This window comes from Rousettus aegyptiacus, unplaced genomic scaffold (genome assembly GCF_014176215.1).
Source record: "Rousettus aegyptiacus isolate mRouAeg1 unplaced genomic scaffold, mRouAeg1.p scaffold_m13_p_6, whole genome shotgun sequence".
Classification (NCBI taxonomy): domain Eukaryota; kingdom Metazoa; phylum Chordata; class Mammalia; order Chiroptera; family Pteropodidae; genus Rousettus; species Rousettus aegyptiacus.
The window spans coordinates 73,146,759-73,174,749 of NW_023416309.1; the positions used below are offsets into that span (position 1 = coordinate 73,146,759).

At 39.2% G+C, this 27,991-nt stretch overlaps 1 protein-coding gene and 1 pseudogene across 4 annotated transcripts; one reads left to right on the forward strand and one right to left on the reverse strand.

Annotated features, from left to right (window-relative positions):
* On the reverse strand, positions 1–27,954 carry CNTROB (centrobin, centriole duplication and spindle assembly protein). 4 transcript variants are annotated; one of them, XM_016154737.2, is made up of 19 exons: positions 26,802–27,953; positions 25,919–26,003; positions 25,613–25,694; positions 24,974–25,097; positions 23,952–24,068; positions 23,635–23,751; positions 23,197–23,295; positions 21,964–22,200; positions 21,471–21,617; positions 5,160–5,293; positions 4,413–4,538; positions 4,030–4,192; positions 3,156–3,414; positions 1,979–2,136; positions 1,611–1,674; positions 1,257–1,427; positions 969–1,101; positions 445–517; positions 1–190 (listed from the first exon to the last, which is right to left on the reverse strand). In XM_016154737.2, exons 1-19 carry the CDS (start codon positions 27,069–27,071, stop codon positions 65–67), a joined length of 2,685 nt encoding a protein of 894 aa, XP_016010223.2. In that variant the 5' UTR covers positions 27,072–27,953; the 3' UTR covers positions 1–64. The 4 variants fall into 4 exon arrangements, with proteins under 4 accessions (XP_016010223.2, XP_016010222.2, XP_036079170.1 ...); XM_016154736.2 differs by having other exon boundaries at positions 24,974–25,130; XM_036223277.1 differs by lacking the exon at positions 23,197–23,295 and having other exon boundaries at positions 24,974–25,130; positions 26,802–27,954.
* LOC118604257 lies at positions 11,964–12,082 on the forward strand (annotated as a pseudogene).
* Positions 27,955–27,991: the final 37 nt, after the last annotated feature.

Genomic DNA, 27,991 nt, shown 5'->3' on the forward strand with positions numbered 1-27,991 from the left:
TACAGACTATCAAGCATTTATTAAAATAGTATTAAAAGAACAAAGAGGAGAAAGGGCAAGGGGCTTATCTCCAGATCCCCCCGCGACTCCTCATGCTACTAGGGGCAGGGTGCCCACTTTTCTTGCGTGCTGGAGGTTTTTCAGTCTTAGGGGCTGTGGCAAGGCGGCGTGGGAGAGCCTGGGAGGGAACCTGAGAGTTGAAGGAAAGAGAGGAGAAAGTCAGCATCGTGTACTCTGATCCCCAGCCCCACTGAGGAAAGATGTCATGCACGGAGAGGGCCAGAATCATTATGCAAGAGGGAGACACCATGCTACAAATTATGGTAATAGCAATCAGAAGGGTCAAGCAATAGAGAACAGGGCCAGCCAGGGAGTGTGCAGGGCTGGAGGAATGGGCCGGTGAGAGCTCTTCCATCCCCCTCATCCTGCCCTGCTTTCCCTCACCTCTTTCCGGGGAATCTCACAGAAGCGAGAGTCTGTGTTCCTTCTGGGGACATTATCTCCTTGGCTATCAGTCCTGCCATACAAATCAAGGGATGAACATGGGGGAACAGTTCCCTGCACTCTCTCAAACATTGGATAAAAGAACTACTCCCAAACTCTGTCTCTTAAGAATGAGAACAAACAAGATAGACCTGGGATCAGACAGGAGGAAACATTAGTGGAACCAAATACTAAGTTATACTGAGTAGTCACAATCCTAGGAGTTAGAGTTCTGAGCTACAGGATAAAGAGAAAAAAACTAAGGTAGAAAGGCACAGAAAAGAGACTATTTTTAGAAGCAAAGAAAAACACAAAGTAGAAAGGAAGAGACAAAAGAAAGGTGGGAGGAGTGAGAGACAGGAAGAAGACTTGTTGATCTACATTTTACCCTCATTTTCTTCCCCAGAAAAAGACAAAAGAGTATTCAATGGTCGACATACACTCATACACACACCCCTCTTCTCGTTTCCCCCCCAGGCTGATACCTGCTGTGTTCCAGCTTCTTCAGGTAGAGCAGCAGATCTTCAGCAGACAGTGCCCCCCAGCCCCGAGCTTGGTATAGTCGTAACAGCTGAGACACCTCCATCAGCTGCCTTGAGGATGCAAGCCCATCTCCACCTGACAGACATATCAGTAACGGTCATCATTCTAGGGCCCCACTCCCCAGCCCTCATCCCATTTTCCTAGGACTTCAGAAGGGCCTTAGTTCCAAGTTCTGGCTCCACACCCAGCACCTTCCCTCTTTATCTCCCAGTAAACCATGGCCTGTTTACCTCTCTCTGGGGAGCCACTGCTAGGAACACTGCTCTGTGAATGGGTTGAGGGAAGCTCATGGACCCGGAAAAGACTAGATGCCATGGCTAAGGGCACTTTAGTTTTATGGACAGGGGGTGGCAGGTGCGGCACTTGATGGGCTTCCTCCCAAGATGGGACAGTCAGGGAACCTAACAAAAGGAAAGAGATCAAAGAATCAGGAAATGGGTTAAAGAGCCATGGAGGTCCTACCACCGGGCCTTCATTAGGCTTCATCACCTAATGAAGCTTTTACCAGTTTCTAACAATCCATTCCAGATAATCCACTCCCTTTTCCAGGCCTAGCCCCAACCTTCTTCAGAGTTAGCACTCACCAGACTTAGGGGGCAACAGATCAACAGATGGGTTCTCGCTGTTCTGAGGTACTGTGTCCAGCAGCTGGGGGAACAAGATAGAAAGGGTTCCCAGAGGACTAATAAAGAAAGAGACCTAGATATCTGCGAGAAGCTGAGGCTGGGAAAGTAAGAGAGTTGGTCGCCTAAGTTGCAGAGCTAGAGTCGGTTGCCTAAGTTCCAGAAGCAACTTATGAGATAGGAATAAGAAAGACTGGAAGAGTAAGAAGCTAGGATAAAGTATTACTTCTAAAAGGAAGCTGAAGCCAGAGTCCTGGACTCCTAGAATAGAAAGAAAAAATGAGGAAGGGAAGAAGAAAATAAGGTGGGATGGGTAGGCCCTCTCTTACCTGGTGTAAAAAATGCTTGAGGCCCTCCAGCTGAGAAGGGGGTGGCAGCACTTGCTTTAGGAAGCCATCCCCGTCAGATCCAGGTTCTTCCTCAGGGAATGGCCGTTCTGCTCTGTGATTGGGATGGAAGGCCCCGACTGCAGAGGAGAAGGCCCCAGCTGTAAAGTAAAATGTGTGTGTGTGCATGTGTGCATGCACACCCATGTGTATGTTGTAGGGTGAGGGGTTCCTCCACAACTCAACTCACCAAATGTCCAGAAGAGGTCTATTAAATATAAGAGGGACATTGCAACAAGGAGATGATAACAAAAGATTAAAATATCTGGAAGGGGAAGGTTAGAAAGGAACTGAGAAGTGGAACAGCTGAATTCTAAGTGTAGACAAAAGAGGAAAGCTGTGGTCCTCAGACTCCAAATAAATAAATACCATCATAAACTCCTTAAAAAGAAGAAACTAATATTCAGAATGGTTTGGAATTAACAAACATGTTCTAGCCCCTTCACCAGAAAATGTTCTCATTCTTTTTTATTACTATTGCATAATTTTTATATTTAAAAGTGTGACATAATTCTTCCCTCATTCTTAATTCAACCTGGGTTGTCATGTTTGCACTACACAGTGCACCCCATCCACCGAAGTTACAGATGACTAAACGAGGGGTAGACACCACTCCCAGGGCTAGCCAATCCAAAGGATGGTTGCCAACCCATCAGACTGCCTCTCTTTAAACTGGACCTGAAAAACAGAGACAACAATGTCTCTTTAAGGTTATCTAGAGTCGGCTGGAGTCAGTGTCATGGCTGGTCAAACCCATGTGCAAGCCAAAGTTATGAGAGCTAGATCTTTGAATGAGAGAGTGCTGGTCTACCAAAAGGAGCAGATGTGCAGGGAGAGGTAGAATCAAGAGCCCAAAGAAAAGAGGAGTGTTTGCCTCTGTTTCTAATAACGCTCCTGGATCCAAACTCCAGTTCTCATCAGGTCTAGCTACATCATATTTCCATGAGATCTCACTCTCTTTATTTAAACCAACTTGAGTAGATTTCTGCTCCTTGAAACTTATAGTCACTAAGACATCTGGGAAATTAAATGCTCAAGTCCCAGAGAGAAGAGAAGGTAGGTAAGAGGGAGCCAATTAGTACATGTAAGGCGATCCCCAGAGATGTCTGTCCCTGGTTACCTGAAGATGAGGTGAGATCTGGCTTTGGCTCAAGGGGCTGGAAGGAATGTTGGTTCTGGAAAGTGGGGTCCAGTAGGAGGCTAAAATCTGGTGAGGCGCTGCTGAGAACAGGTGGCACTCCAGGCAGCTCATCCCTTGCTTCCCGGCTCTTTTGCAATACAGGCTTTAGGGCCACAGCCGTGGGAGGCATAGTCCAGATCCTCCTCTCTCCCTTCTCTGGTTCCTGAGGCCCGGGACTAGAGGGGCTGACAGTAGGGACCTGGGCATAAGAGGCAGTAAGAAGGATCAAAGCCCAGTGCATTTAGAGATAAGACATGATACAGACACTTTAGTTGTTTCTGGGGAGAAGAACCAAGTGACTGAGGTGTAGATATGGGATGGCAATTACTCTCTTCCTTTTTTGAACTGTTTAGGTTTTTTCCTTATCATGTGCATATTATCATCTATTCCAAAAAATATTTTAGCTAATAATAAAAATTTCATAACTAAAAGAAAGAGGCAGGAGATACCAACATAAGAAGGGGTGAGACTCCCAACCCTACTCTAGGGTAGAACTTGGCAAAAATTTTAGTCCTTACCATCATAATTAATTCAACTGCCATTTGGCAAAACTAGTACCACGTATTCCTCACCAACTCTTGGGCTGAGAAAAGAGTTAGGCCTAATATAATGAGGCCAGTCTGGGTGAGCCATGACCACAGAATAAAAGATTTCTTTTGATGAGATAGTTATTCTTTGGGAAAGTCTATGGATTACTTTTAATGCAGGTCCAAGGACCTGAACGTAGGCCTTCCCTTGGGAGGAAGCTAGATTTCCAAAGAAGGAATCTATACACAAAGATTCTGGGCAGCTTAACTTAAGGGGCAATGCCTACCGGGGGGTTAGAAGGCAAGGTAGAGGTGCCGAGCAGTTGGTTTGCTTCCTCCCAGTGGGCCTGAAGCATGGCTTGGAGTCGATCTACCAGCTCAGCTCGCTGTTCCTCCAGCTGCTGGTTCCCACTCTGCAGTTCCCGCACTCGCGCTTGCTCCCGGGCCAGTCTGAAGAAAAGACAGGAGAGATGATGTACGGAGAAATCAGAGACTTGGCAAATAAGAGAATCCAAAACAGAATGTCAGATAGTGGAAGTTCTAAAAGGAGCTAAGGCCAATGTAGAAGAGGACAGATCTATGGAGGGGGCAGCTCTTCACCATTCCCAGTTAGGGCTCTACGTGCAGGAAAGGGACTGAGGCCTAAAAGAGATACTCCAGGAACTAGTACCTGAGCTCATAGTCCTGAGCCACCTGTTGCTGCCTTTCCTCTCGTTCTGCCATTTCCACCTTGAACTGAGCCAACTGAGTGGACAATTCCTGCTGGTGTTGTCCATTTAGGTCCTGCAGCTGCTTCCTAGGAGGACACAGGTGAGAAAAGAGGACTGAATCTGGAGAGAGAAGAAACCAAATGAGGAAGAGCCAGAATGTGTACACGTGAGAGATAAACAGACATAGGCAGCCAGCCTGGCCACTGCACAAGTGGGCCCTGGAAAGAGTAAGGACAAAGCTAGTGCCTTAGGATGGGTTCACCAGAAGAAGAGACTGACATAAGGATTTATGGAAGAATGATTCATTTAAGAAGCATTTCCAGAAAAAAAACTGATAGGGAAGTGGGGGTGAGGAAAGTGATACTTGGATGGGAAAGAGGCTCGGTCCCACAGGACAGCTCTGGAGATGGTATAGGTCATAGCTCAGCATTGTCCCCATCAGGGGCAAGGGAGCTGAAAAATTTATATTCTTGCACCCATCAGTTATTGGTAAAGCTACTTCCTCTGGTATGAAAATTCCAAAGCACTCTGGCTGTCTATGTGTACCTGTAGGGATCTCTCCCACAGAGAGACTTAGGTTCTAGTTAATGGGAGCCAGTGGAAGCCAGCATGTTGGAAAATGGTAAAGGGATCCAAGAGGATATGGACAGGGCACTAACGACACCTGTGTGGCGGAGGAGAAGCAGCATCCAGTAAGACCCAAGTACCTGTGATGTTCCCTCAGGGAGGCTGCTTGGCGCAGGGTGCTCTCCTGAGCCTGCGCCAGCTGCTCTGTCACCCGCTGTTCCAGCTGCATAGCCAGCTCTGACTCCAGCTGGATCCTCTGGCTTTCATACCGGGCCTGGGAGTGAAGGAAGGTAGGGCAATAGCTCAATTCTATTTGAGTTTAGAAGAGAATGGGGGATATAATATAAACAAAAAATCCATGTGCCAACATTTCCCCTCATAAGCCTAAGGGTTAAAGAACACGAATTTTGTCACAAGGAGTGAAAAAGTTCTTTTTCTTTATTAGACCATGAGGTACTCAAACCTTATACATACACATAAGTAAAAATGATTCTGGACCAAAGAAAAAAATTTTTTTAACCAAAAGAAATGTTAGGTAGAACAATCAAATCTGTTACATGTATCTGAGATAACAGTACCTGAAATCAATAGACATTCAATAAATGTCAGTGTCCCATCCTCCAAAAACAGAATCAGTCTATATAACACTATCTCCATTTTCTCACTTCATTTTCCTTTTTCAAATCACTGAAATCTGATTTCTATTTATAGTAATTCATGGCAAAAGAACTTAATTTCTAAATCCAATAGTGGTGATTTCTTAATCATATGTAATCTTGCCGCAACATCTGCCATCTACACAATCCTTCTTTCTAAAACCATTTTTCCTTAGTTCCCATGATGCCACCATCTCAGTGTTCTCATTCTATCTGACTGCTCCTCTGTCTCAGCTGTCTGCTTCTCCTCCAACTGCCCATATAGGCTGACTGCTTCCTTGAGTTCTGTCCTCAGTCCTCTTTTGACCATGTGCTAACACTCTGGTCACTGATGCTTTTTACAGTTGTATATTAAACATTCAGCATTTAGGTCATGGTTTGTTTTTTTCTGCTACCATTTATACCCTAAAACACTTTCTATATCTCTCCCATTAGCCTAGACCTTTCTTCCAGGCTTTAAGCCCATATACCCACTAACCTAACGAAATGCTCTGTTTGGATACACCTCAAAAAGAACACATCCAAAATGATCTCATTTGGATTTTTACCCTCAAATCTTCTCTTCCAATTTTATTTCTTGCCCTAGTCAATAACACCACTCTTCACTGAATCAGCCAAGCTATATGACCCCTGGAGTTTCCTTGATTCCTCCTACTCCTTTACCCTTTTCAACTGGTCATTCCATTCTACTTCCTTAACATCTAATTTACTCTTCCAGTCACTAATTCATTAATTCAATATTATTTCAAGTCTAATAGATCTCTCTATTCCACCCTTTGCCCTCTTTTTTCATTTTGGCCCCAAAAGACCCTCCATGCCTGAGAGAATATTCTAAAATATAAATATGCTCAATTTATTCCCTTGTTTGAAACCTTTCAATGTCCTCATTGCCTAAAGTTCTGGCTATTTAAAATGGCTCACAAGGCCCTTTATGATCTCCCACCTCCTATCAACTTCATTCTCCCAAATAGGTCCCAATCATATCAAACTCTTGTAGTAACCTAAATTTACAAAAAAAAAAAAAAAAAAAAGTATTGTGGTAAGAAACACATAATTCAAAATTTACCCTCTTAATCCATTTTTAAGTGCACAGCTGAGTAGTGTTAAATATATTTACATTGTTATGCAGATCTCTAGAACTTTTCTATCTGGTAAAACTGAAACTATACTCACTGAATAACTCCCTATTTCCCCCTCCCCCATCTTGGCAACCACCATTCTACTTTCTGTTTCTGTGATTTTGACTACTCTAGATATCTTGTTAATCTAAATTCTTTAATGAAAAAATTTAATATATACTCCCTGTAAGCCAGTAAGTCCACTTTTAGGAATCTGTCCTATAGAAGGGGTGTCAAAGATCTATGTACAATGATGTTCAGTGCAGTACTATTTATAGTAAAAAACTGGTATTGATACAAATTTTTCTTCAAAGGGAAAATGCTTAAACTATGATTCATTTGTTTATTGCAATATTATATAACCCTTAGAAATAATGATGTCATCTGTATGTACTGACATTGGAAGATGTCTATATTATGACGTTAAAAAACAAGCTGTAGCAAATGCATAGCATGTTCACACATATGCTCACATATGAAAAGGTTCTGGAAAGACACACACCAAGTGGTGTGATAAGACAAAGCAACAAATACTTTTTACTTCTGTATTATTTGAACTTCTGTATTATTTGAAAATATAAAAACTTGTATTTTCAGAATATTTTTTAAAGTTTTCTGGGAAGTCTACCTTGACCCATTCACATGGGTCTTTTGATATTTACCTGTGATAAATAAACTATGGCAATTTAAGTATACATGTTATTATTCCTAAACAAGAAAATAAACAAACAGAAATTGAATTTATGACTTTGAAACTAACTGAAGAAAAAAGTGTAAATGAGAAAAAAGAGAAAGATGAGAAAAAAGTAAAAAATCTGAAAGATGACAAATAAAATATAAAGTAAGGCACAGATCCAACTATGAATAAATAAATTAAATGTAAATGAAAACGCTTTGGCTAAAAGACAAGTATATAAAAGTTGAAAATAAAAAGATTAGAAAAATGTTTGCTAGGCAAACTCCATTTAAAAAAAAAATGGCTGGTAGGGCTCTATTAATATTAAGCAAGAATAGACCAAAGAAAAAGAGCATTATAAGAGATACAGAGTCACCATGTGTAAGGATAAAACATTCAACTGTCAGGAAAGATACAACAATTTAAAAATTTATATGCATCTAATAACATAGCTACAAAATGTATAAAGCAAAACTGACATATAGGAAAAATGGACAAATCTACACTAAATGAGATTTTAACAAAAAAAAAATCAATAAGGATTTAATAGTTTAAAGAGAACAATTAACAAACCAGACACACATACAAATAGACACATATAAAACTGCACCCAAACACTATAAATACATATTTTTAAGCACATATGAAACATTTAGAAAAACTGACCATATATTAAGACATAAAATAAGTCTCAAAGAATTTAAGTAATAAAAATAGCATATTCTTTCATGATGTTCACAAGAAACTCTCAAATGATCGGAGATGGGAAGAAAGCAAGAGGGAAAAGGTGGGGAGAATGAGAGAGAGAAAGAGGGAGGTACAGACAGACAATAGACAACTATAGCAAAATGCGAAATTGGTGAATCTAAGTGTATTCATTATACTATGATGCAACATTTCTTTAAGTCTGAGATATTTCAAAACAAAAAGTTGGGTAGGAATATACATAAATAAGGATTTTTTTTTTAAAAGACCATGCTCTTTAATCACAAAGCAGGTGAGCTATAAATCAATAAAAAAATAATTAGAAAAACCCTACATGTTTGAGAATAACCCAAGAGATAAAAATAATATAAAAAACTGAGTATTATTCAGAACCAAACAATAAGGAAAATACTATATAGGATAAGTTGCAGGATGTACTTAAATTAATACTTATGGAGAAATTTATAAAAGAAAGCTAACATGAATAAGCAAGCATCCATCTTAAGATTGCAAAAAGAACAGAATAAAACCAAAGAAAATGTAAGGAAAAATATAAAGTACAGATATTAATTGAAAAAAAGGGCAAGTCAAAAGTTAATTCTCTGAAAATATATTCAAATAAACTACAAGCAAAATGGTTTTTACAAAAGGTGAAAAAAATGACAAGAAATATGAGGAATGAAAAAACAGAAAACATGCCATAGATATTAAAAAGATCGACTTTAAGTCAATAAGTCAGAAAATGTAGACTAAATGAATATATATGGGGCAGGAGGAGGACAGAGAGAATGTGAGTGCACCAAAAATAATTCAAGAAGAGAAAGCCTAAATATTTCCATAAACACTAAAGAAGCAAAATCAGTAGTCAAATATTCAAGAAGCAGATATTAATGCCAACCTTACAAACTATTTCAGAGTACGAGAAAAGAGGGAGTAGATTTTCGTGTTTCTAATACTAGCAGATTAAATTATTCAGGTTACTTCTGCTGAACAAAAACAAATAAGTTGAATGAAATTTAATTATATACATATATAAAATCTTCCTAAAAAGTATCAAAGAGGTAACCAAACAGTATGGAATCACTATGCCAAAGTAAAGGAAAATGACAGCCTAGACAGGTCACAAGCATGGCAGATAGCCATTTTTACCCTGGAAGTATTTACCTACCCTAGAAAATTAAAGCCTTTGTGTAGACTGCCTTTCAAGGTCAAATGAGTAGAAGTGAAAGTCCAAGGCCAATATAAGTTGGGAAGTCTAACTGGAGACCTTACCCACAATAAATTGAGACTACAAAGAGCTTCACCCCCAGGGTGAAAGTGAACCAGAAATTAAAGTTCAAAATTAAAGCTCGGCTTGAATTGTCCAGGAATCTTAACCATAAAAAATTTGGTTTTAGGCTTGTAGTGTCTTTCAGGACCTGGTAGAAGCAAATGCAAATCTCCTCTGGAGCAAAGTACTTTCTCTGTAAGCCTCAAATTATTCCTACAACTTTTCAACTACAAGGGCCAATACATGGTCAAAAATAACCAGAATCCAAGGAAATAAGATTCCATGTGAGCCGGCCAAAACAAGAGACAACAGAAAAAGATTATCAAACATTTCAGATACTGGTATTAACATCTACAGATAATAAAACTGTGTTTAAAGTAATCAAAGACAAACTTGAAAATATCCAAGAACAAGAAACTAAGGAAAAGTAACATCTGAAAATAAAAACAACAGTACTTTGTAAAATAAAAACAAAACAAAACATAAAATTGAAAACTTAGTGAGGTGGGTTCATAGATTAGACAAAGTTAAACAAAGATTTAGTGAACTGGAAGGTAGGAAATTACACAGAGTGAGCATGAAAACACGAAACCTGGAAATTACAATATAGAGAGTGTGCAACATAGATACAGGGTCAACCATACAATTAATCGAGTTCCATGAAGAGATGGCAGGGACAATGGAGCAGAGGCAATGGAGCAGAGATAACAACTTAGCATTTTTCAGAATTGGTGAAAGACGTCACTATTTCAAGGAGCTTAAAGAATCCCCCCAAAATTTATTAAAAAATAAAAAAATCTATTCTAAGTACATCCAAATAAAACTGATAAAAACTAAAAAGATAAAAATTTTATAGCATGAGTGGTCAACTGACATAGTTGGCTTCTCAACAATAATGCAAACCAGAATATTTTCAATATGTTGAAATAACTGCCAACCTAGAATTCTCCCCCCAAGAATTCCTTCAAAAATGAATGTGAAATACATTTCTAAACTAAAATAAATGAATGCATGAATGAATAAATAAGAGATTTTGACATGAAAAAGATTCCATATAGAAGATCTAAATTCAAAATAAGAGCAAAGAAAGGAGTAATTATATAGCTACCTCTAAAAGAATATCGATTTTATAAAACAATATTAATAATGTTTTATGGCAGTGTTTTATTTTAAAAAAATAGAATTCAAAAACATAAATAATGTCACAGAAAATGGCAGAATAGGAAACTCCAGTAGTTGGTCCTTCTACTGACCAAGCTGGCAAAAAATTATCAGAATGAACTATTTGGGTTCCCTGGAACCTGATCAGATACTGAAAACCAGAAGAGTGCTTGATAAAGAGAGAGGCTGCCGAACTTTGGTAAAGGAGCCAGGTGCATAAACCAGCTACCCTCCCCCATCCCTCAGTCCCTCTGCAGCCATAGGAATGGCAGCCTATGTTACTAAAGTGGCTGACTGAAGCGAGGGTGAGCAGTAAGGAACTTATATCCTCCCAAAACATGGGATTCTGTATTTTGGTCAGTCTAGCAATTCCCTGAGGAACCAGAGCAGACAGTTGTCCTTTTACAGGCCCCTTGAGCTTCAGAGGTTTCCCTAGCAGCATCAGAAGATTTAAAGAGACATATACATTTTTTTGGTGGGTGTCTGTCAGATCACAGGTTAATCAGAGATAATAGAACAGAAATGTCAGTTACCACATACATCAAGAAATACAGACTTTGCAAAAATAGTTTGGAAAAGTTACTACACAAATGGATGGCTACAGCCATCAAATGAAATCCTTGAGGAGGGAGAGAATATGATTTCTGAAGTTACTACATTATAATACTCAAAATGTCCAATCCCCAACAAAAAATTACAAACATGCAAAGAAATAGGAAAATATGACTCATTCAAAGGAAAAAGAGAATTTGATATGAACTACTCAGACATTGGGATTACTAATCAAAGACATTAAATCAACAGTCTTAAATATACTCAGTGAGCTAAATGAAACCATGGACAGCAAACTGTAAGAAATCATAACAATGTATAAATAAATAGGGAATGCCAATAAAGAGAGAGAAATTATAAAAAGAAACTAAATAGAAATTCTGGAGCTGAAAAGCACAATCAGTGATATGAAAAAGTCACTAGATACCATTACGTATCTATTAGAATGGCCCAAATCCAGAACACCAACACCACCAGATTTTAGTGAGGATGTGGAGCAACAGCAATTCTCATTCATTGCTGGTGGGAATGCAAATTGGTAAAACCACTTTGGAAGACTTGTGGCATTTTCTTACAAAACAAAACATACTCTTACCATATGAGCCAGCAATCATACACCTTAGTATTTACCTAAAGGAGTTGAAAACCTATGTCCACACAAAAACCTGCATGTGGATGTTTATAGCAGCTTTATTTCTAATTACTAAAACTTGGAAGCAACCAAGATGTCCTTCAGTAGGTGACTAGATAACCAAATTATGGTAATCTAGACAATGAAATGTTGTTTAGCACTAAAAAAATGAGCTGTCTACAGCCATGCCACCCTGAACATGCCTGATCTTGTCTGATTTGGGAGGCCAAGCAGGGTCGGGCCTGGTTAGTACTTGGATGGGAGACCACCTAGGAAGGCCAGGTTCCGTAGGCATTAAAAAAAATAATAAAAAATCTTAAAAATTTTTAAAAAATAAAAGGAAATGAGCTATCAAGCCATGAAAAGAAATGGAGGAAACTTAAATGCATATTACTGAGTGAAAGAAGCCAATCTGAAATACCTACATATTTTATAATTCCAAATATATGACATTCCGTAAAAGGCAAAACTGTGGAGACAGTAAAAAGATCAGTGGTTGCCAGGGGTTTGGGGTTTAAGGGAGGAAGGGATGAATAGGTGGTACACAAAGGATTTTTAGGGCAATAAAACTACTAAATATGATACTGTAAAAGTAGATACATTATAAAGTTGTCCAAACCAATACAATATACAACACCAAGAGTGAACCCTAACACATGAACTCTGGATGATAATGATGTGCCAATGTAGGTACAGCAATTGTAAGAAATGTACTACTCTGGTGGAGAGCGCTGATAATGGAAGAAGCTACGCATGGGGGCAGGGAGTATGCAGCAAATGTCTGTAGTTTCCATTAAATGTGGCTATGAACCTAAAGCTGCTATAAAAAATAAAGTCTATTTTTAAAAAATTCGAGAAACATGGCAGAGTGAGAGATGTCCTTAGATCACTCCCTTTGAAACAACAAGCTAAACATCTGAAACTCAACAACAAAAAAAACGCCCAACCAGCACACAAGCACGTCTGAGCGTGAGATCTACAATAAGAGCTACCACAGGTTAGCACTCTGGGTGTCGGGAGGTAGACTGAAAGAAACATAGAAGCTGCTCCTCGCGGCTCGAGCTCCTAGCGGGAGGAGGGGGAAGGGAGAAGGTGCAGAGGGTTCCCTGAACAAACCTTACCTGAGAGAGCTGTAAGCTCCAGATAGTGGCAGTGCCCAGGGATCAGGGAAGAAAGCAGAGGAGTGGGGATGGCAGATAAGCAACAGTTGATTATTACTAACTACAGTCGCAAAACGCAAGGCTGAGCCACAGCCCCCATCCTCCAACCCAGAGGGCCCCCTCCTCCATATCCTCCAAGACCTAACACCTGCAGAGCCCCAGGGGGAATCTGAGCAAATGCTATAGAAAGTGTCACTAATACTGACAGAGACTGAGACTGAGGGTGGCAAGTGTGATTGAATATTTATAAGAAAAAAAAGACATTATTAAGATTTTATATAAAGCAAGGATCCAAGAGGCTTAGATGCAAGCTACTGGAAACCAAAAGAAAAATGTCATCTTAGCAACAGGCTAAAGAGAGCCCTTTAAACAATAAATCTTTCTGGGAACAACAACAACAAAAAAAGCAGAATACACTTCCATTAATGCTCAGGTGAAAAAACAGTCCATTAAACACCATGAACAACCAAGGAGACAAGGCAGCTCAGAAAGAAAGAGAAAAATCTCCGGAAAATAAGCTTAAAGACATAGAAATATGCAACTTAAATGACAGATAATTCAGGATGGGACTTCTGAAAAAACTCAATGAGATCCAAAATAATTTATATCAACAGTTCCAGGAATTGAAAAAAAAAACAACTAGATTAGCAGAATGAGTTTTTTAGCAAGGAGACTGAAACCCTCAAAAAGAACCAAATAGAACTTCTGAAGATGAAGAACACACTGAAAGAGATGAAAAATGAAATAGCAAGCTTAAGAAATAGAGTCAACCAAATGGAGGAAAGGATCAGTGATAATGAAGACAGAAATCTAGAAATAAATCAGAAAGAAGAAGAGAGAAACCGAAGAATGAAAAATAATGAAAGAGAAATACAAGAACTAGCTGATACCAACAGGAAAGAAAACATAAGAATAATGGGCTTTCTCAAAAGAGATGAAAAGGAGCAGGAATTAGAAAGCATTTTCAGACAAATAGTTGACAAGAATTTCCCAAATCTAAGGAATGAGATGGAGGTTGGAATCCAAGAAGTCAACAGAACACCCAATTATCTCAACCCAAAAAGGCCTTCTCCAAGACACACTGTATTAAAGTTATCAAAAACCGATGACAAAGAAAGAATTCTCAGGGCAGCCAGAGAAAAGAAGACAGTAACCTATTAAGGAAAATCCATTAGATCATTGTCAAACTTCTCAGCACAAATCTTACAAGCCAGAAAGGAGTGGAATCAAATATTCAAACTATTAAATGAAAGGAACTACCAGCCAAGAATAAAATATCAAGCAAAGCTCTCTTTTAGATATGAAGGAGAAATAAAGACCTTTCAGACATACAAAAATTGAAGAAATCCTCTACTATAAGACCTGCATTATAGGAAGCAATGAAAGGGGTCAGCTCACCTAAAACAAATGACAAAAAGAAAAAGCCATAATTAGGAGTAAGGTGACTAACAGGCAAAAAGAAGCAGAGGAGTACAATCCTTACTAAGAACAGGGCATTATAAGATTAAACAATAAGAAGAGATTTGCTATTGCAAGCTAGTAATGAACATTTGGCATACATAGGGACAAATTGAGACAACAGAAAAGAGAATTCAAAGATCCAAATTTGCAAAGGGGAATGGAGATAAGGCATACACAGAAGAAAATGGACTATTTTATATATATATATATATATATATATATATATATATATATATATATAAAACTAACCTTTACATATTCATAATGGTAACTACACGCCAAAGATTCAGAACTTAAGTATATAACGTAAAATAAGGACCAGAAGGAAAATCCACAAAATCCAAAAGACAGACATACTAGGACAAGGAAGCAATGGAAACACTGAACTACCAGAAAGCAAAATATAAAATGGCTATAGGAAAACCTCATATTTCAATAATTACCCTAAATGTAAATGGACTGAACTCACCAATAAAAAAGGCACAAAGTTGCAGAATGGATCAAAACTCAAAACCCAACCATGCGCTTGCTGCCTCCAGGATACATATCTCAAAGTTCCAAAGACAAATATAGACTCAAAGTGAAAGGGTGGATAATGATATTTCAAGCAAATGGCATTCAGAGAAAAGTGGGAGTAGCAGTACTATTATCAGAAGAAACAGACTTCAAAATAAAAAAGGTAAAGAAAGATACTGAGGGACACTTCATAATGATAAATGGAATCATACAGCAAGAAGATATAATACATTAATATCTATGCTCCCAATTAGGGAACCCTGAAATATATAACAGAACTAAAGGGAGAAACAAATCAAAACATTATCATAGTAGGGGACCTAAATACTCCACTGTCGGATATAGACAGATCATCCAAACAGAAAATCAATTAAGGAAATAACATCTTTAATTGACGCATTAGATCAACTGGACATAATTGACATTTACAGAGCTTTCCATCCCAAAACAGCTGCTTATACATTCTTGCCTAATGCACATGGAACATGCTCAAGTTTTGGCCACATACTGGGATACAGAGATAGCCTCAACAAATATAAGAGGGTTGAAATCATACCAACTATATTCTCTGAGTATAATGCTTTGAACCTGGAGATCAATAGTAAAAAGAAAGTGGGAAGAACCACAAATACATGGAGATTAAACAACATGCTACTGAAGAATGACTGGGTCAGAGAAGAAATAAAAAGAAAGATCAAGAGATACAAAGAAATAAATGATGATAGTACAACATATCAAAACTTTTCGGACACAGCAAAAGCAGTCATAAGAGGAAAGTTCATATCAGTATAGGCCTATCTCAAAAAACAATAATGAGCCCAAATAAACAACCTAACACTTCTTCTTAAAAAACTAGAAAAATAAGAACAAATGAAGCCTAAAGTCAGCAGAAGGAAAGAAATAACCAAAATTAGAGCAGAATTAAATGAAATTGAAAACAAAACAAAAAAAATAGAAAAAATAAATGTAACAAAGAGCTGGTTCTTTGAGAAAGTTAATAAAATTGACAAACCCCTGGCTAGACTCACTGAAGAAAAAAGAGAAAGGACACAAATAAATAACATGAGGGATGAAAGAGCGGAAATTATGACACACACTGCAGAAATACAAAGAATCATACAAGAATACTATGAAAAAGTATGTAACATCAAATTTAGTAACCTAAAAGAAATGGACCAGTACTTAGAAAGATACAACCTTCCCAGACTGACTCAGGAAGAACTGGAATATCTAAATAGACCGATTAGCAGTATGGAAATTGAAACAATCATCAAAAACCCACCAAAAAGCAAAAGTTCGGGATCAGATGACTTCACCAGTGAATTCTACCAAACATTCAAAGAAGACTTAATACCTATTCTCCTCAAACTCTTCCAAAAAATCAAAGAGGAAGCAATACTTCCTAACTCATTTTATGAGGCCAATATTACTCTGATACCAAAACCTGGTAAAGATAACACAAAAAGAGACAACTACAGACCTATATCTCTCCTGAACACAGACAATGCAAAAATCCTAAATAAGATACTAGTGAAGCGAATACAGCAACATATTAAAAAGATTATACGCCATGATCAAGTGGACTTAATCCCAGAGGCACAGAGATGTTTCAACATACACAGATTGATTAATGCGATACACCGCGTAAACAAATTAAAAAATAAGAATCATATGATCCTATCAGTAGATGCAGAAAAAGCCTTTGACAAGAATACAGCATCCATTTATGATCAAAACACTTAACAAAACTGGCATAGAAGCAAAGTACCTTAACATAATAAAGGCCATCTATGACAAACCCTCAGCCAACATTATACTGATTGGTGAAAAACTAAAAACCTTTCCTCTAAGACCAGGAACAAGACAAGGCTGTCCACTATCACCACTGTTATACAATATAACATTGGAGGTCCCAGCGAGTGCAATCTGGCAAGAGAAAGACATAAAATGCATCCAAACAGGAAATGAAGAAGTCAAACTGTCACTATTTGCAGATGACATGATTCTCTATATAGAAAACCCTGAAGACTCCAAAAGAACACTACTAGAAACAATAAGCAAATACAGTAAAGTTTCTGGATGCAAAATTAATGTTCAAAAATCCACAGTGTTCCTATACTCTTATAATGAATTGTCAGAAAAAGTGGAAAAAATAATTTCTTTTGCAATTGCAACTAAAAGAACAAAATACCTAGGAATAAATTTAACAAACATGTGAAGGACATATATGATGAAAACTATAAGAACCAATTAAAAGAAATTGAAGAAGACACAAAGAAATAGATATTCCAAGTTCTGGGATTGGAAGAATTAAGATAGTTAAAATGATCATATTACCTTAAGCGTTATACAGATTTAATGCAATCCCCATCAAAATCCCATCAGCATCTTTTTAAATAAACAGAACAAAAATCATCGGATTTATATGGAAGCACAAAAGACCTCAAATTGCCAAATCCATCCTGAGAAAAGAACAAGGCTGAGGGTATCACTCTGCCAACTTCAAATTATACTACAAAGCAATAATAATCAAAATGGCATGTATTGGCAGAAGAACAGACACACAGACCACTGGAATAGAATTGAGAGTCCAGAAGTAAATTCATACACATACACACACACACACACACACACACACACACACACACAAATAATTTTCAACAAAAGAGCCAACATACAATGGAGAAAGGAAAACCTCTTTAATAAATGGTGCTGGGAAAACTGAAAAGCCACCTGCACAAGAATGAAACTAGACTGTTCTCTATCACCACACACCAAAATTTACTCAAAATAGATTAAGAACCTGAATATAAGACCTAAAACAATAAATTGCATAGAAGAAAACTTAGGAACTAAACTCACGGCCCTTGATCTTAAAGGGAATTTTACAAATTTGACCTCAAAGGCAAGGGAAGTAAAAACAAAAATAAATGAATGGGACTATATCCAACTAAAAATTTTCCACACAGCAAAGAAACTGTCAACAAGGTAAAGAGACAAGCATCTGAATGGGAGAAAATATCTGCAAGAAATGCCTCCGATAAGGGCCTAATATTCAAAATATACAAAGAACTCATACAACTCACTAACAACAAAAAAACAAATGATCCAATTAAAAAGTGAGGATGTGAACAGATACTTCTCCCAAAAAGACATATAAATGGCCAAGAAACATATGAAAAGATGCTCAAAATCACTAGCTATTAGGGAAATGCAAATCAAAACCGCAATGAGATACCACCTTACACCTGTTAGACTAGCTGTTATCAACAAGACAAGTAATAACAAGTGTTGGAGAGGATGCGGAGAAAAAGGAACCCTCATACACTGCTGGTGGTACTGCAAACTGGTACAACCACTATGGAAAACAGTATGGAAATTCCTCAAAAAACTAAGAATTGATCTATCATATGATCCAGCAATCCCTCTACTGGGTATATACCCCGAAGGCTTGAAAACTCATATCTGAAAAGACATTTGCACACCAATGTTCACTGCAGCATTATTCACAGTGGCCAGGACATGGAAATAACCAAAGTGCTTACAACAGATGATCGGATAAAGAAGCTGTGGTACATATATACAATGGAATATTACTTAGCCATAAGAAGAGATGAAATACTGCCATCTGTGATAACATGAATGGACCTTGAGATAATCATGCTAAGTGAAATAAGCCAGATGGAAGAAGTTGAAAACCACATATCACTTATATGTGGGATATAAACCTAAAAGCAACAAATGAACAGAACAAACAAATAGAGATTCTTGGACATAGACAATAGACTAGTGGTTACCAGAGGGTAGCAGGGTAGGCAAGAGGTAGACGGGGTAAAAAGGGCCAAATATGTGTTGACAGAAAGAAATCTAACTATAGGCAATGAACACACAATGCAATATATATATGCCTCACTGCTAAATTGTACACCTGAAATGTACTGGGTTTCGTTAACCAATGTCTCTGTAAAAAACGAACAAACAAACAAGAAAACCTGTAAAGAAAAGAAAATAGCAAAGAGTAGCAGAGATGCTAATGGCTGGCAAGGTCACTGATATACAACTGACACCTCACTTCAGTTCAAGTTGGGTTTGCCATAAATGATTTTGGTGCTAAATTTAAGAGAAAAAAATCTTTCAGTTTTTAAACTTATTTTAGTTTTTAAGCTATATTGAGGTATAACTGATAAATAAAAGTTGTATTATATTTAAATTAATCAATCAATTAATTAATTAATTATAGGGGCTCAATGACAGATTTGAGCAGGCAGACGGTCATGTAACTTGAAGACAAAGCAATCAAAATTATCCAGTCCACTGACAGAAAGAAAAACGAATGAAGAAAAATGAACAGAGCCTGAGGAACCTGAGGAATATCATCAAACATATTCACCTATTCATTAGTGAATTGACAACAGAGAAAAAGAAATAGAAAAAATATTTGAAGAAATAATGACCAAAAACATCCCAAATTGATGAAGGACATTAATGTACACATTTCGGAAACTCAACAAACTCCAAGGAGGATAAACTCAAAGAGATCCATGCTAAAGCACATTATAATCACACTGTCAATAGCCAAATAAAAAGAATCTTAAAAGCAGTAAGAGTGAAGCAACTTGTCACTTAAAAGGGAGCCTCAATAATATTAACAGCTGATTTCTCAGAAGAAATCATGGCAGCCAGAGGATAAAGGAATGACATATTTAGAGTGCTGAAAGAAAAACAACTGTCAACTAAAAATTCTATATCTGGCAAAAAACAAAAAAAATCCTTTAAGAATAAAGAAGAAATTAAGACACTCCCAGATAAACAAAAGTTAAGGGTAGGGCACTAGTAGACCTGCCCTATAAGAAATGCTAAGGGGAGTTCTTCAGGCTGAAATAAAATGAAACTTGAAGCCATGTGAAGAAATAAAGATGTTGGTAAAGATTACTATATAGGTAAATATAAAAGTCAGTATTATTGTACTTTTGCTTTGTAACTCCTTTTTTCCTATTAATTTAAAGTCAAATGCATTAAACAGTAATTATAAATCTGTAACAATAACAATATGAAGGGGAAAGGATAAGTATATAGGAACAGAGTTTTTGTATACTATTGAAACTAAAGTTAGTATTATTCAAACTAGGTTATTACTTTAAGGTGTTAATTGTAATCCCAAGGTAACCATTAAAAACATACTTTAAAAAACATGGAAAAGGAGAGAATCAAAATGTTACACTACAAAAACATCAATGAAATTTTTTAAAAGGCAGGAACTGAGAAAGGAAAAACATATAAGACAAAGAAAACAAATAACAAAGTAAATGGCAGAAGTTAAGTCTTATCAGTAATTACTTTAAATGTAAATGAATTAAATGTTCCAATTTAAAAGGCAGAAATTGGCAGAATGGAGTTAAAAAACATATAATCCATCGATATATTTTCTACAAGAGACTCACTTTAAATACAGAGACACAAACAGGTTGAAAGTAAGAAAGATGAAAAACGGCAGTCCATGCAAATAGTAACCAAAAGAAAGCTGGGGGTGGAGATGGGGAAGGCTATATTATTATCAGACGAAATAGATTTTAAGCCAAAAAAGATTATATCAAGAAGCTATAACAATTATAAACATAATATGTACCTAAGAGAGCTCCAGAATTTATGAAGAAAAAATTGACAGAACTGAAGGGAGAAAGAGACAGTTCTACAACAATAGTTGTAGACTTCAACACCTCACTTTCAATAATGGATAGAACAATAAGGAAATAGAGGACTTGAACGACACCAAAGCCAGGCACTGTTCTGGGATTCAACAATAGACAAAAATCCTTGCCCTCAGGGAACTTACAATAAACAAACAAGAATTTAAAAGTAATACTGTGTAGTATATTAGGAAAAAAATTAAACATGAAACAGGGATTGTCGGAGGTTGCAAATTTTACTTAGGGGGTTTGGGTCAGACCTTACTAAGAAAATGGCATCTGAGTAAAGAGTAAAGAGTAGTTCTGCTTACCCTCAATCACCATTTATTACAGTACTTCAAAAATGTGTGTTGCTAGACAAACTCCCCATCTAGCTGGTGGATCCCTTTGTTGGTGGGGACTATCTCCAGCTCCTAGCACAAAGCTTACAGAAGGGCTGTTTAATGGGCTTACTGAACACACAAATATACACACACATCTAGCACTGATTCAGGGGGTTACAGCAGCTTATAAATTGCTTCTGAATTGTTAACTAACATCTTTACCCTTGGCCCGCCACAACAAATTAGTTTTCATGTGGTCAGTCCTCCAACTCAATAAGCTAGGAGAAAGGAGTGTTTGCTCACTAATCCAGAAATTGGGTATCTCCTTAAGTCAACCATTAACAAGGCAAAAAGTCTCTCAGAATGACTTGTTCTCAGGAACTCACTAATTTGCCCTTAACACATTTTACACATAGAAACAGAGGCCCATGAGTTAAAATTCTAGTTAGACATGAGAGTGACTCCTGAAAGGTCACTCTGGCTCAGACCTACTTCTAACCAGGAAAAAAAACTGAGGAACCCTCTTCCTTCCTACCTGCACCAAGCTCATTTCCAGCTGCAGGGCATCTCTCTCTCTCCGAGCTGTATCCAGCTCTCCTTCCAACCGCCGCACCTCAGACTGCATCAATGCCAGCTGTTGCTGGGCCTCTCGGGCTGCCTGGGCCTCCCTCTGCGTATTTTTCTGAGAAAAAAAAAAAAAAATCGAAAAATCAAACTGAAGTGCATACCTAATTTCCTGTCTCCTGGCTGCCTCTGTTCCCAATCCATCCCCCTATACCCTAAAAACCAAGCTCCCTTTCTCTCTCTTTACATTTGACCTAGTTCCTCATTTGTTTAATCTCGCTCTTTGCCCTTCCATGTATTTGATGCCCCAAGCCTTTCCAGGTGGCCCTATACTCTCAATCTTATCTTCCACACAAAGTTCGTCACTCTCCATCCCAGTTCCTCTACACCCTATATCCTGTCATCCCATCTCGTTCAATTATTTTGCCCTTAATCTGTTCCCCATTCCCCATCTCTGCTTTTACCTTTTCCCTTTCCAACTGAGCCTGGCCCTCCTCCTGCAGTGCCTGGTAACGTTCCTTAAGCTGGCGCTCTTGCTGGGCCCAGGTCTGCCGTTCTTCCTCTAGGGCAACCTGAAGTGTCTCAAACTGTCGATGCTCACTGAGTTGCCCAGCACGAGCCTCATCCAGTTCTTCCTGTAGGGCCTGGCACCGCTGTTGTTCTAGCTCCAAGCTCAAAGTCAGAGCTTGCCTTTCCTCTTCCTATAGCCCCAGGAGAAAACCAAGATCCTTAGCATGCCTTAAAGAGACCAGTAATTTGTCCCTTCAACTCCATATAATGTGCCCACTGAGAATTATGTCCATTAAAAATAAAACAGTTGACAAGCCCACAGGATTATAATACAGTAGTAGGTAAGAGCTTCTGTTCCAGAAATAGGTAGAATCTAGATTCATATCTCAATTTTCAATCCTAGCTCTGTCATTTACTGTGTATTCTTTGGTACACACCCTTAACTGTGAAATGGGCAGGCATAATATTAGGGTCTACCTTGTGAGGATTAAAGTAAAAAGTATATTTAAAACATATAGCACAGTGTCTGGCACATAGTAAGTACTCAATATACAATAGCTATCACTATTATCATCAAAAGAAATTCCACCAAGACTAGAAAATCCAGCTTATTAGCCAACTAGCAACCATCATTAGCACTCTTGGATGCAGGCTGTTAAAAAGTACCAGCATGCATGTAGCGAGCTGCATCATGCATGCAACAAGTTCCAAACCTGGCTACTAATTCATATGGGTAATCACTTTACCATTTCAGCAATTAGAAACTTGAAAGAGTCTCATTTCAGATATTTTTTTGGCTATGCCCTAGACCAGGGTTCCCAAACCTGGCTAAACAAAATCGCCTATGAAATTTCTGAAAATATTAAGGTTCCCTAACCCCACCATGTATCTACCTCTGGGTATGCATCCCAGAAATCAAAACCTCTGGGTATGCATCCCAGAAATCTATATTTTAAAATAATTCCCCAGATGATTCTAATGAGGATATAATGAGTCTCTCAAACTAACTAGGTGGCAGAGCCCTTTTTGTAGAGTATCTAGCAGAACTAATGTTCTAGGGAACACATTTTGGGTTCTTTGTGCAACTTAAATTATGAATGCCCACAATCCACCAATAACCCATAGCCCTCTAGAAGTAATTAACATTAACAACCTATATTGGAATTAACCCAGCCCAGCATTCTCACCAGTGTCTCTCTTTCCTGTTGATGTAGTCTGGCACCTTCCTGCTCATGATTCAGAGCCTCCAAGGCCTCAGAAAGGCTTTGTTCAAGGCGGGTTACTGTCTTTCAGGGAGAGGAGTACATAGGACAGAAGAAATGAGGGGGGAATCTTTGTATATTATACTTCAAAAAGCATTAATAATGTAAACTTTAAGAGTTAACTAAATGACTTAGGGGCCAAAGAGAATACTACATGGTGTGGGGAAAACTAGGAAGACAGCCAATGATCCAAGGTTGACAGCAGAAACAGTGAAGGAAGAGAAAATAGTGGAGAACTGTTAGGCCGGCTACTGCAGACTGAGGTCAATCTGTTAGAAACCCTAATTCCAGAGCTACTTCTACCCCCTTCCATCTAGCAATCTATGACTTAGGTTCTAATACCATATGATCCAGGATGCCCACCTCCTGCTGCTTGCTTCTAGTGAGTTCAGCTGCCTGGCGTTCCTCTTGGAGTCCCCGAAGCACCTCTGTGCGCTCAGCTTCATGCCTGTTCCAGCCCTCCACCACACGGGCAAGGGTCTCAGGAGAGGAAAGTCAGATGGAATTTCAAAATAATATTTTTGCCCATTGCAGGGTCAATAGCCACCTTCGCTTAGTAGTTGGTAAGCTAGCCCCTTACCCCAGCTTTTAAAACAAAGTGATGTTGGTTGGCCACCTCTATTTACTATTCCTTTGGTGCCCCCCATGTAGAGACCCACCACATTCTGCTAAACTGGTACCTTGTCCAGTTGTTCAATCATGATATCTTTCTTGTGGTCAGCAGTCACAGCCACAGCTAACTGCTGCTGAAGCTCTAGCACTCGGGTCTGTAGGCTCTGGATATGGCGCTCACAATGCTGGGAAGAAGGATGAGGAGTCTGGGTGTTGCCATCCTTAGTCTGACCAAAGCACCAAACTTTCCAGCTCCTCTAGGGAGAGATGGGCTGGAGACAGGGAGCCTGGGTCTCAAGAACAGAATAGGTTTGGAGGAGAATCAGGAAATCTGGAACAGGAACCTTAAGGCCTGAGATCTCCAACACCTTCCTCTACCATCTCAGGAAACAGAGACTTAGTCTCCACACTCTTCTCTTCCTTGAATCTCTTGAGAAAAATTTCCATGAACTTTTTGGCAGGGGTGTAGTAGTCCACACTGCAAAAAGTAGGAAGTTACTCCTGCCTTGAGAAGCTCAATGATTAAACATAGCAAGGATTAAGGGGAAAGCCTTTCATTCATGTCCAGCAGTTGAATAGAGAAAAAGGAAGGGTTCCAAAGATAACAACCCAACCAATGATTTTGACTTTCCTTCTGCCTTGTTCCACTCTCTTTCCTCTTCAGACAGACTGAGGTTCATAAAGCTCACTAAAACAGTAGCTATAAAACTTTTGCACAAGTCAACAAAGTTTACTGTTCATTTGCCAAACACTTCTGAGTGTTTCTCTGTGTTAGATATATTCTAAACTTTAAGAAGACAGTGATAATGAGACAAGGTAAGACCCTCATGGAGCTTAGTTTTTGAAGGGCAAAACAAGCAAGATATATCAGACTATGATAAGCTATATGAAAGAAATAACAGAGTAATCTGAATACCTGGAGGGGAGGTGTGACATTTTAGATAGGATGGTGAAAGATGGCCTTTCTAAAAAGCTATTTGAGCAAAGTCCCAGCTTGTGGGCCCTTAACTCTTGCCTTTTCCAGCAATCAGCCCTATTTCTACTTTTTGCTGCTTTCAAAATGAAGCCTTTTGAAGCCTTTATATCTCACCTTGCGACGGGTATGCTCTGAATCCAATGCATCTCTCAGGCCCTGAAAATCCGGAGGATTGAGTGGGGGCCCTGGCTGAAGGCTGGTGTAGCGGGGAAACAACTCCTCCAGGGCATGGGCTGAGCTAGATGGAGATAAGTGTTGTAGCGGACGGGTGCTGAGCAAATCAAGTAGAGAATATTAGTGTTGGGAAAGCTTTTGAGACCCACTAGTCCAACTGTGACATTTTACAAATGAGGAAACTGAAATTCAGAAAGAGCAAGAGGCTTGGCCAAAGTTCTTTAAGTTAGGTAGTGAAAGAACTGTAAGTAGCACATAAGTTCTGTGATTCACTCTGTAGTGCTCCTTTCCCTATGCAACACTCTCTACCATAAAAGGAAACAGAAGCAAGCTAACTCTTCTGGGGAAAGGAAGACTAGAGGTTGGGAGAAAGTCACGTATTAGATAGCAGATGCTTAAGTTCCTGAAGGAGTAAAGGGGGTAGAAAACAGGAGAGAAAGGATGAAAACTTAAGTTAAGTGACAAGCATCTTAGATCCATGAGAGGTACAACAGCAGCAAAGGGAGAACTAAGGACTAGAACACTTGGCTTTCCAAGAAAGCAAGCAAGCAAGCTAGGAGAACCCCAAAAAGAACTCACTTAAGCAAGGTGGCTGTGCTGTCACTGTCAAAGGAGTCCTCTTCCCGTCTCTCTGACCCAGCACCTGGAGTAAGGGGATCTCCTAAAGGCAGTCAAAGGGACCCCACAGCCAGGGTCAGGTAAGGATAAGAACAGGGACCACTTGAAGAAGAGAGGATAGGGCCTTCCTTTGTACTTTACCCACTCTTCCAGACCCTCTCCCAAAGAACTGGAGCCTTTCCTCCAGTTCCCTCCTCCCCCATTTCCTTTCTCTTTTTCCCACCCCTTAAATCTAAGTTCTCCTTTATAGGGAAGGGATTTACTCACGATAGGTTGTATCACGTGAGGTTTGGAGCATGCTCTGAAGTTGACCCCGAACGCTTTCCATCTCAAAGATATGCTTGGAACCATCCTAGAAAAAAAAAAAAAACATGGAAATCAGAAGCAACCTGAATAATCTATATTCTACCTACTGCTAGGGTAGATGGCATCTAGTACTCCCTGAAACCCAAGAATTTTTATTCTAGCACCTAAGAAAGCAAGAAAAACAGAACTGATCCAATAAGGGTTAGAAACTCGAATGTCTTCAGAAGCAAGACAGGCACTGTAAATAAATTAATTGAGCACATTAAGACAAAATTGGTGGGGATTCTTGCCAACTAGAGAGGAAATATTGTTTAAATCCTGTGTAGTCCATGGCTATCAGTTTTTCAAATTCTGGAAGACCTAAACAGTCTGCAAATTGGTTATGACACCTTTCTATGCAACACTAATAACTATCTTCTCTGTAATGTATGTAATTGCTTTAATCATTTACATGCTAATTTTGAACCATAAAATCAAAATAGTTTTGAGCTGGAAGGATCTTAGCATATTTTGCTGCTACCCTTAAGTCCCTAGATACCTCTTAGGATGAAGAAACTTTATCCTCACAACCAGTCCCCAAGTCCCAGTCAAAGCACAGCAATCCATCCTACAATGTGGGTATCTCTGACAAAAAAAAACACTAGGAAGTTTCATAATTTTCCAAATTATGTTGTCCCAGGCCACTCTCTCCTTCATATTTGCTCCCAGGAACAAGCATAACTGAGTCTATACCTAAAACGAGTTTGAAATCCAACAGGAGTCCAATATCAGTTAAGTAACTTTTTTTTTTTTTACCAGCCCCAATCTCAAGACCCTAGAGATACCCCAGACACACTTTCCTCACCTTTTTCAAGTTGTTTTCCAATCCAACTGACAAGCTGCGACTCAGTTCTTGGGCTAAGCTGTCCAACCTCTCATGTGGAGGTGGGGAAGTAGAAGGTAAATATAGCTGGGCTCGGGCTGTGGCCTCTGCCTGACGACTGAGATGCAAAGAAGCATAGAGCTGGGAGGTCACCTCAGAGGACACTTGGTTCAGCCCAGGGACTTCTGATGAATCACTTAGGAGATCTTCCGCCCTGAGAGGTGAACTGGGGCTGGTGGCTGATGCTGCCATGAGCACAGGGAAGAGACGACTGTAGACAGTAGAGCTGGGAATTCCTGATTCTGCTTTAAGAGGGCCCAGGAGAAAAAGTACACAGAGAAGGAAGATTTGGGAGAAAGGAGGAAGACACCAAGCCAAGGATCCTTGGTGAATAAAGGTATGGAGGCTTTCTGATTAGAAGAAAGGTTCCCACTGGTACCAAAGGCCATGGGAAAGAGCACAAGCTTTTGGAAACTGTGGGAAAACTAGGTTCAGCAAGGAGCAGGTGGAGACAGAAGACCTACTGTGGGGCAAAAGCACCACTGCAGTCGGTTCTTCTGGAGCGCTGAAAGCTATAGATCAACTTCAGGCACAGGCTATCACTGGTCCAACTGATCTCTAAGTCCTCACACCCAAAATGCGTAAACTGAAATAAACCCAAATCCAATAAGAGCCTAATTTCCGTCCAGCTGCCTTATTTGCCCCTCAACTGGCTCCTGTTTCAGAGAGGCACCTTCCCATGTTCCCCACTTCCCCACACTCTGCCCACTGCACCGTTCTACCTAGGGTCAACTCTCTAATATATCCCCTCCAACCTCTCCTGGCAAGAAAGTCATGGCAAGGCCCCCTAGAATCCCTCCCTCCCAAATACCCCAAAAGAAACGTGAACACTCAGTCACGTCCTCAGACGTCCCTAAAAAGTACGCTGCCCTCAAACTTAGCCTGAAAATTCTCTACCCCACCACCCCGTTTTGACTACTCTCCCACATCTCCAATCTTCAGCTCCCCCAATTTGCCAAGGTAAGGACAAGGGATTAACTCCCCTCCTCTAAACACGAAACCAGGTCGATCAACACCCACCCCGCCCTCCACCTCTCGCGCGCTGCCCTACACTCAAAACCGTTGGTAGCCTCCCGCCCACCGTCCGAAGCCCCGCCTCGCTCGCCTTGAGG

Excerpts from the sequence above, each read along its gene's own strand:
- CNTROB (XM_016154736.2), bottom strand. The coding sequence starts at position 27,071 with ATGGCAGCATCAGCCACCAGCCCCAGTTCACCTCTCAGGGCGGAAGAT. Across the intron at positions 5,294-21,470 it reads TGGAAATGAGCTTGGTGCAG|GCCCGGTATGAAAGCCAGAG; the intron begins GTAGGAAGGAAG and ends CTTCACTCCCAG. Across the intron at positions 518-968 it reads AAGAAGCTGGAACACAGCAG|GACTGATAGCCAAGGAGATA; the intron begins GTATCAGCCTGG and ends TTTGTATGGCAG.